This window comes from Eptesicus fuscus, chromosome 13, assembly GCF_027574615.1.
Source record: "Eptesicus fuscus isolate TK198812 chromosome 13, DD_ASM_mEF_20220401, whole genome shotgun sequence".
Taxonomy (NCBI): domain Eukaryota; kingdom Metazoa; phylum Chordata; class Mammalia; order Chiroptera; family Vespertilionidae; genus Eptesicus; species Eptesicus fuscus.
Window position 1 is genome coordinate 46,402,670 of NC_072485.1, and position 15,287 is coordinate 46,417,956.

General features: G+C 39.4%; 1 protein-coding gene across 3 annotated transcripts in view; it reads right to left on the bottom strand.

Annotated features, from left to right (window-relative positions):
- Positions 1–15,287, bottom strand: part of RIC3 (RIC3 acetylcholine receptor chaperone) — a 32,925-nt gene that overhangs the window by 7,304 nt on the left and 10,334 nt on the right. For all 3 annotated transcript variants that reach the window (XM_054725380.1, XM_008151066.3, XM_008151065.3), the window contains exons 2-3: positions 2,329–2,558; positions 1,259–1,337 (exon numbers count right to left, since the gene is read on the bottom strand). In XM_054725380.1, coding sequence (XP_054581355.1) covers positions 1,259–1,337; positions 2,329–2,558 — 309 coding nt within the window. The remainder of the gene's footprint in view (positions 1–1,258; positions 1,338–2,328; positions 2,559–15,287) is intronic.

Sequence of the window (15,287 nt, forward strand, 5' to 3'; positions counted from 1 at the left end):
CTTTCTGTTTTAAATGCATATGTGACAGGATACAGAATTTGCTACTCGAATTTACTGGTAAAGAGTCCACCAACCTTTTAAAAACGGTTTTACTGATGCATTTACCATCACTGTTAGACATTATCTCAATTAAGAACACAGCAGCTTTCTTAAAGAAATCCCTGAATATGTAAGATTTCTAAAAAGGATGCAGAGTGTGACTGAAATATCTATTTCCATAGAGACTGTGGAATAAATACAGAAAGCAATCGTGGCCGAGGGCAGATGCTTCTGTGGTCCAGCCTCACCTCATTTGGCTGATGTCTTTGTTTTAAAAACCTCTGATGAGGCTTCAGGATCCACTAGATAAAGCCATCTGGCCTCAACGACCTTCAACAATATGGCTTAACCTTCCTACTCTTCAGGCCTTCTTCCCCACAGCTGTCCTATGCCAGGCTGTCTCACCCAAGCCATCCCATCTAGCTGGCAGGCCTCCTCCACAGACACCCAGCTAGACATGATTTCCTATAAGGCTTTTATCAGATCCCTTCTGTCTAGGTCAGTAGTCGGCAAACTCATTAGTCAACAGAGCCAAATATCAACAGTACAATGATTGAAATTTCTTTTGAGAGTCAAATTTTTTAAACTTAAACTTCTTCTAACGCCACTTCTTCAAAACAGACTCGCCCAGGCCGTGGTATTTTGTGGAAGAGCCACACTCAAGGGGCCAAAGAGCTGCATGTGGCTCACGAGCCGCAGTTTGCCAACCACGGGTCTAGGTAGTCAACTCTGCACAAGTTATTTTTCCTGACATCCATCCTAGACTATAAATTCTTAGAGGGAGAGCTATGCCATATACACTGCATTTCTCCAGAGAGCACAGAATATTCTAGTTGGTAGTGAACATTTGATGATCATGTTTCAAGAGCCTGAAGTGTTAAATTCTGTCCCTGGATCTAATAACTGACTTTGGCAATGACTTGATCTCTGCGAAATAAGGATATTTGCTACCAATATTCTGAAGTCTGGACATGAGAAGGAACCCATTCCAAATGTGAAATATTAATTTATTAACATAAAAAAGTGAACTCATAGTTTTGTAATTTTTGTAACTATCCCTTTAAAGCCAACATCAATATGGAAACTTTCAGGAACTCTCAGAGCTAAGGTAAAAAATGGCATAATTTGGGACAACTTTTGAGAAATGCCTTTAGGTCATACCCAGATTGTCCCTCTGGCTGCATTACAGCTGTCTGACCATTCTGAAAGGGGCACTTACTAATTTTCCTGAAGGTGTCTCCAGGTGTGGTGGCGGTAGAGCATTTCCGGTCCACTGCAGTAGTTTTCCCCTTTGAAAGCTGAGAAGTGAAGGAGGTACAGCACATCAACAGCAGCTCAGAACCTCAAAGTCACGGAACCCCTCATATTAAGTGAAAAAAAAAAAAAAAAGGCTGGGAGACAAAAATTAAGTCAGAAATCCACTTGAATAGCAACATTACATAAATATCTAAAAAAAAAAACAACAAAGCAAAACAAAAAACAATAGCTTTCCAAGTAAAAAATTAGCAAGGCACAAGGAAAAAATACCTCTCTACAGGTCATCTGCCTTGGCCATGCTCACCTAAGACTCAACTCAGGCTGCCTGCAGAATTTCTGGGCTAGGAGGAGCTCGCCTATTACTCTAGTTAGAAGGGCAAAGTAAAACTCTTCCCCCTAGCTAGGCCCATGGCCTGCCAAAGTTGGGCTGGCGGTGGAACTTAATTAGCAGTCTACTTAAAAAGGACCCAAACCATGTCTCCCCAGAACTAAGAAATATCAGGCTTAGTTTCAGGATATGGCAGTTCTGTTTGAGAAGAATTACTGAAGATGATGTTAAAAAACAGCACTTCATACTCAGGGGAGAATTGGTATAGTCATCACTTGGCCTCACAGTGGCTACCTGAAAATCCCTGAGCCAATCCTAACAACAAAGCTCTAACAACAATCCTAAAACTCCAACAAGAGCCACTTTATGCCTTTTCAGCTTGAAAATATGCCCAGTCAAGGGCTTTTAACTTTATTGCTAACTGGATTAGCAAGTAGAAGATCCAGGCTCAAGTCCTATTTCTGCAGTGTCAGTTGTGAATTTCGGACAAATCATTTACGCTCTGAGTGAAGATTTTCTCATCTGTAAAACTTAGGATAGGATAACACCTATCCTAAGTACCTTATGAAGAGAAAGCAAGGTTTAAAGAGATACTAGATTTGAAAAAGGGTTATGAACTGTAAAGGGTTTCAATACCAACAATGATTTTATTACGATAATATTAGATTGTCACTGATATAATTGGTCAAGATGATTCCACTTACCTTAAATAGAATGTACAGTATATATAAAAATATCCCAAAGCCATAGATTGGAATAATCTGCCCCATCAGGCCTCTTCCACTACCTCCTCCTCCTCCAGTGCCTCCACCTGATCCTTTGGCCTTTGCAAAGGCCTCTGCAAGGTGAGACCTCTGGGCACGCGCTGTAGGGGTCTGGCCATCTAAGGGTGCTTGGTGATGATGCATCATAGGTGGAAATCGGCCCAATTTTCCTGAGAAAATAAATTAATCAGTCTTTATTTCTTCTACTATTTTAAATATGGCTGTTATGAAAACACCTAATGCATCGAGGTACAAATAACAGAAGCCAACTCAAACAAGTTTAAGGAAAAACAGGAATTTGATTATAAGGATATAGAGCCATCACACCGAAAATATGATGTGGCAACCTCTAGCTGTTCACCAAACCCATTTTCCCCCTTCCTTTTGGGTCCACAACTAGACAGTTTTCAGTTTACCATACAGTTAAATGTGGCCACTTGACTGAGTTCCAGCCAAGGGAATGTGAGGGATATGTGCTAGTTCAAGGCCTGGCCTATACAACTTTCCATGTATTAAACTCCAAGTTCATTTCCCTTCAGCTGGATGCTTGGCACCTAGGGAAACCTCGGAAGTCATGTGACGATGAAAACGGCAGAACCTCCATCAACCTGGACTCCTAGACACCTGTGTGGTACAGAGCCTTCAACTTAGAAATAACTTCCAGTAGGTTAGGGCCACTGTATACTTTGGAGTCTGTTACAGCAGTTAGCCACCTCTAACTAGTACAGATCATGCAATCTGGTCTCAGAAGAGAATAGAACTAGAAACTGGAAAGCCATCAGGATCCAGGACAGCTACTCTCACATTCTATCTCATCTTTCTCCCTCTCTATGGGGCCACAAGGCTTTTTTTTCTGTTTCTCTGTGCCTATCTTCTTCATTCTTTCTCTGTAGTGCATGTCTTTCAAGAGGCCAGCAGAGAGTGGACCTAATTCCAAATTCCTGAAGGGAGATGAATACTCAGCTTGTGTAGGTATGCACCCCTTTCTAGTCAGCAGTAGCTGACCAGGCAGAATGCATGCACTACAGAGTCAAAGGAGTTCTTCCCTGTGAGTGAGAGCAGGGCTTACAGAAAGGGGAGTGTATCAGTTTTCTTGCATTTATTTTTCTCCATCAGAAGAGAAGCAGCCAAACATTAACACCAACTGCCAAACCTCCTGAGAGCCAGAGGTGAGAAAGGAAAGACATCTCTTCAAAAGGCCATGTAAACAGGCTTGTGTAGTAAAACCACAGGGAGATAAAATTATAAAGCAGAGAACACTAGAGAGCAGAAAGACTCCATAAATCAGACTCTAAAAATACAAACTGTAGAGTAAAAAACTTACATTCAACAAAATTATAGATTCCTGTTCAATAAAGAATACCATGAACAGAGTTAAGATAGATGACAAGGAAAAGCTTTTGCAACATCTAAAATTCACAAGGGATTAAAATACTAGAATAGACAAGAAATTTCTACAATTAAATATGAACATCACAAGAAACCCAATAGAAAAATGGGAACTCACTGAAAGAAAAGCTTAAAAAATTGTTAAAAATAAAAAATTACATTAAGAGATGACCAAAGTAAAACCACTGAGTAAAATATAAATTATAAATATATTATAAAAAATATAAATGAGATAGCACTCATACCTGTTAGAAGGAAAAAAATTAGAATGGTGGGTAGTAGTAAAGATTGGCAAAGATGTCAGGAGGCAAGAACTCTTATGTACTGTGTGGTGAGTGTAAACTGACACAGCCATTCCGCTAAGTGATCTGGCTGTACTTAGTGACATTAAGTATGTGTATACTCCAGTGATCCCATTCTGGTGCATAAATTCCAGAGAAATTCTCAAAGAAAGCTGTCTATAACCTAATTTGAATGCTAGACTTTATAGACATGTGTGAGAATGTTTACTGTGATGATCCTGTAGCAGAAGGCTTGAAGAAACTTTACTTTTCATAATTGGAAGAATGAAAAATCAATATGGGATAGATACAAATATAGAATTCTATGTAACTTTTAGAAATCACACTTTAGATGTACCTACTGCAACATTAGGGCATCTTAAAAAGCACAACACTGAGCAAAAAATAAGCAAGTACCATTGTTATGCAAGCTGGAGATACACCACAATTATACTATATCTTCTCAAGCAAATTTGTAGAGATATAAGGACATAAAAAATACATTAGAATGGGTGCATATGGAGAACGTAATGGGCATGAGGATCGAAGATAAAGGGTTAAAAAGTAAAGAACAAAAGGAAAAAGGAAACTTGAACTGCTGATGTTAATAAGGTACTCTGGGTTCCTGGGTTGACACAAACACTGAGCCACACCAGCCAGGTGACACAATGTATCTTGAGAAAAGGGTGGCCACCACATGAAACCCTGACGGTCTACCTGTTCAGACAATAACAGAAACCAATGTACTACACAGCATTACAGAATTGTCAGAGTCAGAAGGAGCCTTGAAAGTCATCCAGACTTGGGACATAAAGTAAAGCATAAGAAATATAGTCAATAATCTATATATATATAAAAGGCTAAGTGTCTGTCCAACTGGTAGCTATGACATGCACTGACCACCAGGGGGCAGACGCTCAATGCAGGAGCTGCCATGATGCCTATTGGACATTTAAAAATAAACGGCACCACGGACCTGGTGCTGACAAACCAACACTCAGCTTCCCCCAAGTGGAACACAGGCCCCGCCACCACTCCAGAGTGACAGCCCACCAAATCGCAGCCAACCCTGGCAAGACCCCATGGTGCAAAATGCAGCCCATAGCTCAGCCCAGCCGAAAACGGTTGCTATGGGTGCCGGGTAATGACGTCACATAGCAATGCCCGGCTTCCTTTCCCTAGTGACTAGCCTTCCTTGGAGTTTCTTTAGCCCTGTAACACAACTTGCTTTATAGCCAGGTGCAAACATTTTACACTTTAGCCAAATGTCTGTGAAGCGTTTTCCCATGCCTCATCTCATTTGATCCTCACAGAAGTCCTGGAGTAGGAAGATAGGAGACTCGGTAGAATCCTATTTTCATTAGCCAGAAAATGGAAATTTAGAAAGTTTAGAAACTTGACCTGAGTGAAAAGAAGTAAGAAATGGTGGACCTTGAAAATGACTTCAGGTTTTCTCACTGCACAGAATATAGTCAAACACTGCTACAGTTAAATATTTTACCCTTTGTTCTCCCTGTGTGATCTATAATAATAATCTGCTTCATGTTGATATTTACTGCTTGCTATGTTGCTGACAATTACCTGAAAGAGAAGTTGGGGTGCTTCACTGGACTGGAAAAAGTTTAGCTAAATCAGAAAGCAGGTCTAATTAAGCAAGGTTATTCTATATATATAAAAGGCTAAGTTGACTTGCGCATGCGCGATACATATAAAGCTCTCGCTGGCGCCAATTGCATGCATGTATTTTGATCTGTCATTGTTGATTGTGAATTTGGTTGAAACTTCTATTATAGAGAAAGGGTGAGTAGTGATATTAAAATATTTCTTCTAATTAATTTTCTTTCAATGTGCATGAATCCAGGACACCAGTATTGTAATAATTATGGATGGGCCAGGTGGGTATTGGAAATGTTGGCAGGGGGGACAGTTTGTCAAGTATATGATTGTCTAATCACTAGGCTATGCACCTGAAATTAGTACAAAATAATGTTGAATGTGACTGTTACTGAAAAATAACCTTTAAAAAAGGGTATCCAGTCTTTTTCAATAAATGGTATGGGGACAACCAGATATCCACATGCAAAAGGATGAAGTTAGGCCACTAATTCATTCACACCATGTTAAATTTAAAAATTAACTCAAAATGGATTAAAAACCTCAATCTAAGAGCTAAAACTGCAAAACTCTTGGAAGGAAACAGATATATACCATCATGAACTTGGATTAGAGAATAGTTTTTTAGATACGACACCAAGCACAAGCAGCCAAAGAAAATAGGTAAATTGGATATCATCAAATTGTAAAACTTGTATGCTACCAAGGACACCATCAAGAAACTTAAGACAACCCATTAAATGGGAGAAAATATTTGCAAATCATATATCTGATAAGGGTCTAATACACAAAATTTATAAAGAACTCCTACCACTCAACAATAACAATAACCCATTTAAAAATGGTCAACGGCTCTTAATTGACATTTCTCCAAAACATATAAAAGGCCAACAAGCACATGAAAAGATGTTCAACATCACTAGCCATCACAGAAATGCATATTAAACCCACAATGAGATACCACTTTATACCTACTAGGATGCTATAATAAAAAAGATAATAAAAGTATTGGGATCTATGTCCTCGGGCAAGGGAAACAAAAGAAAAAATAAACAAATGGGACTATATCAAACTAAAAAGTTTTTGCATAGCAAAGGAAATAGCTAAACGAAAAGACAACCTATTGCATGGGAGAAGATATTTACCAATGACACATCTCATAAGGGGTAAATATCCAAAATTTATAAAGAACTCATACAACTCAACACCAAAAAAACCTAACAACCCAATTAAAAAATGGGCAAAGGATTGGAATAGATACTTTTCCAAGGAGGGCATACAGATGGCCAAGAGACATATTGATGCTCAACATCACTAAATCATCAGAGAAATGCAAATTAAAACCACAATGAGCTATCACCTACACAACTTTCAGAATGGCTATTATCAATAAATGAACAAACAAGTTTTTGGCAAGGATATGGATAAAAGGGAACCCTTGTGCCCTGTTGGTGGGAATGCAGACACTATGGAAAACAGTATGGGAGGTTCCTCAATAATAAAAAAAAAAATGGTACTGCTTTATGACCCAGGAATTCCACTTCTGGGTATATATATCTGAAGAAACCAAAAACACTAATCTAAAAAGATATAGGCACCCTATGTTCATTGTGGCATTATTTACAATAGCCAAGATATGAAAGCAACTCAAGTGCCCATTAATAGATAACTGGATAAGGAAGATATGATACATATGTACAATGGGATATGACTTGACCATCAAAAAGAATGAAACTGCCCTGATTGGTATGGCTCAGTTGGTTGGGCATCATTCCGTGCACCAAAAGGTTGACAGTTTGATTCCTGGTCAAGACACATGCCCGGGTTTTGGGCTTGATCTTGGGTAGGGGATGTGTAGGAGGCAGATGATTGATGTTTCCATCTCTCTCTTCCTCTCCCTTCTTCTCTCTCTAAAAATCAATTTAAAAAATCTTTTAAAAAATGAAATCTTACAATTTGCAACAGCATGGATGGATCTAAAGGGTATTATGCTAAGTGAGATAAGTCAGACAAAGACAAATACCATATGATTTCACTTATCTGTGAAATCTAAAGGGCAAAAGAAATGAGCAAACAAAATAGAAACAGACTCACAGATGCAGAAAACAAATTTATGGTTGCCAGAATATGCTCACACAAAAATTTGTATACAAATGTTCATAGTAGCATTACTTAAAATAGCCAGATGTCCATCAAATGACAAATGGATAAACAAAATTGTATATCCATACACTAAAATATTATTTGGCCATAAAAAGAAAGGAAGTATGATAATGCTACAATATGGATGAACTTTGAAAACATTATGCTACATGAAAAGAAAGCCAGTCATGCAAGATCACTTATTATATGATTCCATTAATATGAAGAGTCCAGAATAGGCAAACCTACAGAGACATGAAGTAGCTTAGTGGTTTCTTAGGGCTGGGGTGGGGGGAGAATGATAAAATGTTCTGAAATTGATTGTGGAGATGGTCACACAACTCGGTGACTTTATTAAAAATCACCAATTGTACACTTCAATAGGTAAATTGCATGGTATGTGAATTATATCTCAACAAAGCTATTTTTTAAAGTCATCTAGTCTAACCACCTGTGTTCCATATCCTTACTTCCCTTAAGTGGTGGTCTTGAATTTGCTGAATCCCATCCAACAGGAAACTCACTACTTCCCCCAGGACACTCATGCCACCTCTATACAGCTCAGACTGTTCGAACTGTCTTGAGTTAATGAGTGAGTAACAGGTGTAAGGAAGTACAATATAGGATTTCAAAAAGCAACACTGACTGAATCATGATGTGTCAAGAAGTAGAACAACATGATTAAGAAAGAGAATGTGGAGTGGATTCAAAGAGGAGCTGAAAAAATAGAAAACAATGTTTATAAGTCTATCATCTCAAACCTAAAAATGAAACTCATCTTCACCTTCCAAAACCTGTTCTTCTCCTGTATTTCTTTTCTTTGTAGAGTCATTCTCTCAGACCTTTAAGTTTGAGACCTATATATAACCTCTACCACCTGTGACCAAGAGTATACCTGAAACGGCAGGCTCAAGACAGAATGCTGAATTTGAAAGAGATTTTTCTCTTTGTAAAGTTAACAGTGAGCAACCTCACCTCTTGGGTCTTGGTGCCACCATGTTTCTCAGAATTTAAGAGCTCAGAATGTTTAAAAAGTCCATGACTATAAAACATTTAAAAATGTCTAGTTGATTAAAAAATTTTAATGAAATACTCCAAGTGTACAAAAAAGTATAAATAATATATGAGCATTTATATATCTACTTATCATGTACATGTAACTGGAACTCCCATGTACCCTCTCTCAGATAGCCACAACTCTGAATTTGGTGATTATTAGGTGTGCTTTTATTTTATTTTTAAAATTTTTATTTATTTTGAGAGAGAGAGAGAGAGAGATACCAATTTGTCATTCCACTTATTCATGCATTCACTATTTGATCCTGACCGGGGATTAAACTCACAAGCTTGGTGTATCAGGATGATGCTCCAACCAAATGAGCTACCCAGCCAGGGCTTAGGTGTACTTTTAGATTTTACTATGTAAGCATGCATTCATAAACAATATACAACATTATCTTGACTATTTTAAATCTTTATATTATGAATGGTAATGATGGCTGTATAACAATGTGAATGTACCTAATGCCACTGAACTGTACACTCAATGGTAAAAATAAATTTTATGTTATGTATATTTTACCACAATTTAAAAACCTTTGTATTATGGTATCATACTGTACTCATACTTCTGCAACTTCTCTTTTTTCTGGATGGGGATCAATATTTTGGTCTAGAAATGCCCCATCTTGATATATGTAGCTCTAGTTCATTCACTCAAAGCATCTCTCCTTCTGTATCCATGTCACAATTTATCCCCCCTCCAGCTGATTAACATTTAGCTTATTTTCTATTTTTCACTATTCCAAACATTTAGCTTATTTTCTACTTTTCACTATCCCAAACATTCTACTTTATAGCTACATTACAAAATTTGTGGGGTTTTTTAAAATATGCTTTAGAAAACTAGAGATCAGAACATTAAAGATAATAGAACATTAAAGATAATAGAACATTAATATTGCAGAATTTCCAAAATAGAAAACAGCTGTTTTCACTATCTCTAAATGTACTTAAGCATTCCCTAAAATGGGACTTGACTATATCCTAATTGTTTATTGAAAGCTTTCTCCATATATAGGTTTACTTAATTATTAATACTTCACTTAGCATGTCATTTAAGCTTGACTAAAAACTTAATGGATTTTACAGAGCGAAGCTTTACTTTCCATTGTTAATAACCATTCCTGCTGCTCAAAACAAAAACAAAAACTCTAGCACTGTTAACAAAAGAGCTTTCTGAAAGCAACATTAAACCATCTGCAGCATTTCATTCTCAGGGCAAATAAATCAATAAAGAACTGAATGTGTTTTTATTTCTGATTACACAGTTCAAGAAAGATCTTAATGGGCTAGTTCCGTAATGTATGTGAGCTTCTTTCTAAATACTGAGGACATTCTAGAGGCCATATTTAATTCAGTATTACTTAAGTGGAGCCTGGGACAACAGCTGTTTCCTCATCACTCGTCTCTAAGGGCCTCTTCTTACATTCCCCTCTTAACTCTACTTTGCTTACCACTGCTTTGATGTTTTCTGCTAACTTAACTAGATCTTTCTTCATCTTTCACCAGTTCATCCTAGATATTACTAAAAAAAGATATTTATGTACCTAAGTTGCATAGGGTAAGGTCCATGTACTCTATACATGTTAACTATTACTGTTTTGTTACCAGAGCAATCTTCCTGAAGCATAATTCTAACTGATCTTGCTATTTTTCTGATCAAAAGCTTTCAATGGTTTCCACTGATGACAACTGGGCATGTTAAACAGGAAGCAACAAAGTGAAGTAAAATGAGTACCATCTTTTCGGTCAGAGTTATTAGTTAAGATCCTGAACCTTTCTAGAGCTAATTTTCATTATCTGTAAAATACGAATAATAATATCTACTTCTCAGCTTGTTACAGGATTATAGATTAAGTAATAAAAACATAATCCAAGCACCCAGCACACACAGTAGGTGTTTAACAAGTTCTGACTGTTCCCTCCCTACAAACAGAATTAAAAAAAAACCTGAATTCCATAATCTAGTCCAAAAGTCCCTCTTCACACTTCTTTCCCATTACATACTCCTGACTCAGCCTAACTAGGCTCCTCACCATGCTTTGAGTATGCCCTGTGATTTCTTGCCTCTAAGCCCTTGTATTCCAGTGGTTTTGCTTTTCTCTCCAACTCCACATAACCTAAGTTCAGCCTATTTTTCAAGGCCCAGGCCATTGCCCTCACCCCAAAGCGTCTTCTCCCCATGTACTTAGAACATACTTCTCAAACCTCTTTTATTGCACCAATCACACCTGGCTTTCTTTATTCAAGAGTTATATTTATGTGCCATATAGCCTCTATGTGAATGGATTGTGAAACAAAAATAGGTAAGGTCTTCCACTAAGCACCATTTCTACCCAATTTTATTTAGTGCTGACGGAACTTACAAATCATAGCTGAGAGAAAGAAAAGCAGCCCATGGCATTCAGAAGCTGCCCTAGTCCTATCAGCTTGGCCCTGGTGTTGCTACAAGCTGGCCTGGCACTCACATTTGGGTCTTGGTGTTTTCCTGTTAAACAAGCAATTTCAGGGCACCAACATCAGACAGGCCATTATGTGTCCACAATAGATAAAGACCAAAAAAGAAAGAAAGAAAAAGACTACTCAGTAACCTGCTTGAATACAGACAAAACATGAACACTGTCCCAGCCAAGTATCAAACAGCCCCCACTCCTGGAAAATGAGTGACTGCTGCTTCTTTACCAATTACAGCTGCCGTCTTTCTCTAGTCTGCCCTCCCTTTAGATAAACTTTCCCCACTTCCTGACAGCATCGCAAAGCCCCACATCCTCAAACCTTCCTCTAAATCAGCGGTGGCCGACCAGTGGTCCGCGGACCAATGGTGGTCCGTGAGGTCTGAAAGGTTGGCGACTGCTGGTTTAAGGAAACCTTTGGAGCAGCGATCACCAACTGGTGGTCCGCGGACCAGTGGTGGTCCGAAAGGTTGGCAACCGCTCCTCTAAATCACCTGCTACAAGCCCAAATCCAACAATGATGCTTTTCAAGCACTCTCTTACTGAGAGACCGCACGCTTCTCCACGGCGTGCATTCTCCCTGGCCACAACAAGGACTAAACCCAACTTGTCAACTACAGGTGTATTCCCGTTGCTCGGTGGCTGGAGGACAAACGAAGAACTTCCTGAATAAAAGTGTAGTATTTTCTTTATGCTTGGGGCCCTACAGGGCATGCTCTGGTCTTACACACTGTACACATTGTCCAACTGATCTGGATGTCTTACACTGTGCCTGTTGGCCTACACTGCAATCTCAAGACTCAGCCCAGTCACTCTTAGGACTAAAAATAGTTTTTTATTTCATTATCTTTAGTGTTCTCAATTTCACCATTTTGAGAATAGAAAATGGCAGTCAGGGTGACTGATGAAAGTGCTCTACACATACCACACTGCTCCACACCCACTCACCTAAAAGGTTCTGAACTTGACAAAGAACATATTTACATGCATTCACAGGCTCTCAGATTGCCTCCTCTCTTCTCTGAACACTATTTCAGCATAGATATAATTTAAGATAATAAAGATTTATGTATGTATATGTGTATTATATATGTATAAATGTATATACAAACACACATATATGTACACTGAGTGGCCAGATTATTATGATCTCTGAATGCATAATAATCTGGCCACTCAGTGTATATCCTATAAAATAAAAGGCTAATATGCAAATTGTCCTCTCAACCAGGAGTTCGACCAGCAGGCAGGCCGGCCAACCGCCCATGTCCCCTCCCCCTGGCCAGGCTGGCCGGACCCCACCCATGCATGAATTCATGCACTGGGCCTCTAATATGTGTGTGTGTGTGTGTGTGTACACACACACACGCGTGCGCGCGCACACACACACACACACACACACACACACACTGCACTGAGTGGCCAGATTATTATGCATTCAGAGATCATAATAATCTGGCCACTCAGTGTATGTGTATGTATTTTCACATGTCAGAGAGGTCAAGATTCAGTGGGCACAACTCACTTGAGGAGAACATGATAGCAAAAGAGTCTGAACTATTCTAGAGAAACAGGGCTACTGGGAAAGGGCTGGTAAGGAACCCTATTTATAAGCATTCAAAGTGAAACACTCATTGGAAAACATGGGCAAGCAGAAGAGATGCCAGATGTGACATTATTGTGGGAGCTCCAAGTGGAAGGGGGTGGATAGGACCCCCCTGAAGCCGACTCTAACACAGAAGCAGCATACTATCATCTTGGAGGGCTTCAACAACCCTGGCACCCATTCAAAGACTTAATCAGGTAACACTGGGACAACTAAAAAGTTCCTGACCTAGTGTGCTGACATTTCATGTTCCACAGATACATAAGGTAAAAGGAGGGGAACTGCTACTCTGGCCAAAGAAGAAATTGGTTGGTGAAATGAAAGGAGAATCATAGGAAAAAGAGAGCAGGCCAACCTAGTATTTGTGACAACAAAGTAGAGGTTGTGTGGCATAGGCTCTAGGAAGTTCTGAAAACAGACACACAGTTCCATGGCATGAGACCCTCTCTAAAAGGAAAGCTCTTTAAATACGTTTGTTTGGGCATTCCAAAAATTGTCAAGCAGGTCGGAAAGGCAGAGGGAAAAGGCAGACGTACAGGGAGCTCTTCTAAAAGAACACAGAGAGTCAACAGGAGGGCAGCACATCTGAGTCTCCATCAACCAGACTCACACTGTTTGCCCCACTCTGGTGATTCCCTGAAACCCTGCCCCACCACCCAAGCCATTTCCAGGGGGCTTTTCCATACAAATGGCCTCTCTTGCCTCATGCTTCTGACTTTCCTAAAATCTTTCATCAAATAGCATCTGACCCCTACATAGCCTGTAACTCTTGCTAAGTGGCTCCAGGATCAGCACTGGCAGCAGCCAGCCTTAGTTCACAGCTTGGCCTCTCCTGGGCACCTCCAAACCCAGCACAAGTAGCAGTCATCTGCAGATCACTCTGTAGCTTGTGCTGGGTGGCCCCAGACAGGAGACAAGCAGTGGCTGATCTTGCACCTCCTGGGAGGCTCCTGGTAGACAGCTTCAGACCATGCCATATAACAACCCTAGCACTTCCACGAGCTACACATTCAAGAGGCAGGCTCAGTGAGCACCAAAGCCCTACTGAAGCTAGTCCTGCTCTACAGAGTCAATCCCAACAGCAGCTCCTCTGCTATAGTTGCAGCTGGTCCTCAAAGCCAGTTGGTCTGGGGGTCAATCCCTCCCAGTGATGCCAACAGCAACTAAGGCTCAATTACAACAGGGACAGTGCACACAGCCCACACAGGGGCACACCAGAAGTGCTCAGCTCAGGTGACTGGGAGGCTGTGCCACTGGGCCCTACAGGACACCTACTACAGAAGGCCACTTTGCCAAGACCGGGAGACATAGCATCTGTACCTGATACATAGAAACAACCACAGGAAAGTAGACAAAATGCAGAGACAAAGAAACAGTTTCCAAATGAAAGAACAGGAGAAATATCCAGAGAAAGAACGAAGTAAAATGAAGGCAAGCAAATTACCATATACAGAGTTCAAAACAATGGATATAAGAATGTTCAAGGAACATTCTCAGATTAATGAGAGCTTCAAGAAATTTTAGTGAGAACTTCAACAGCATGAAAAAGGACACAAACCATAACAAACAAAAATACAGTCAGAAATGAAAAATAATTTACATGGAATCAGTAGAAAAGATGAAGCCAAGAGTCAAATCAGTGATTTGGAATATAAGGAAGCAAAAAATACCCAATCAGAACAGCAAAAAGGAAAACAGAATTTAAAAATGAAGATAGTTTAAGGAGCCTCTGGGACCACTTCAAGCATCCTAACATTCACATCACAAGGGTACTGGAAGAAGAGAGAGAGCTAGAAATTGAAAACCTACGTGAAAAATGTCTGAAAACTTCCCTAACCTGGTGAAGGAAACAGACATACAAGTCCAGGAAATGCAGAGTCCCAAACAAGATGAACCCAAAGAGGCCCACACCAAGACACATCATTATTGAAAAGCTAAAGGTTAAAGACAAAGAGAGAATCCTAAAAGCAGCAAGAGAAAAGCATTTAGTTACCTACAAGGGACTTCTCACCATAAGAATGTCAGCTGATTTCTCAAGAGAAACTTTATAGGCAAGAAATGACGAAAAGCAAGGACTTACACCAAGATTACTCTACTCAGCAGAGGTACCATTTAGTATCAAAGGACATATAAAGAGCTTCCCAGACAAGAAAAAGCTAAGAGAGTTCATCACCACCAACCAGTATTACATGAAATGTTAAAGGGTCTTCTTTAAAAAGATGAAGAAGGAGAAGGAAGAGGACAAGGAGGAGAAAGATAAAAATATGAACAATAAAATGGCAATAAACACATATTAACAATTAAACCTAAAAAATAAAATAAATGAACAAGCAGAACAGAAACAGATTCACA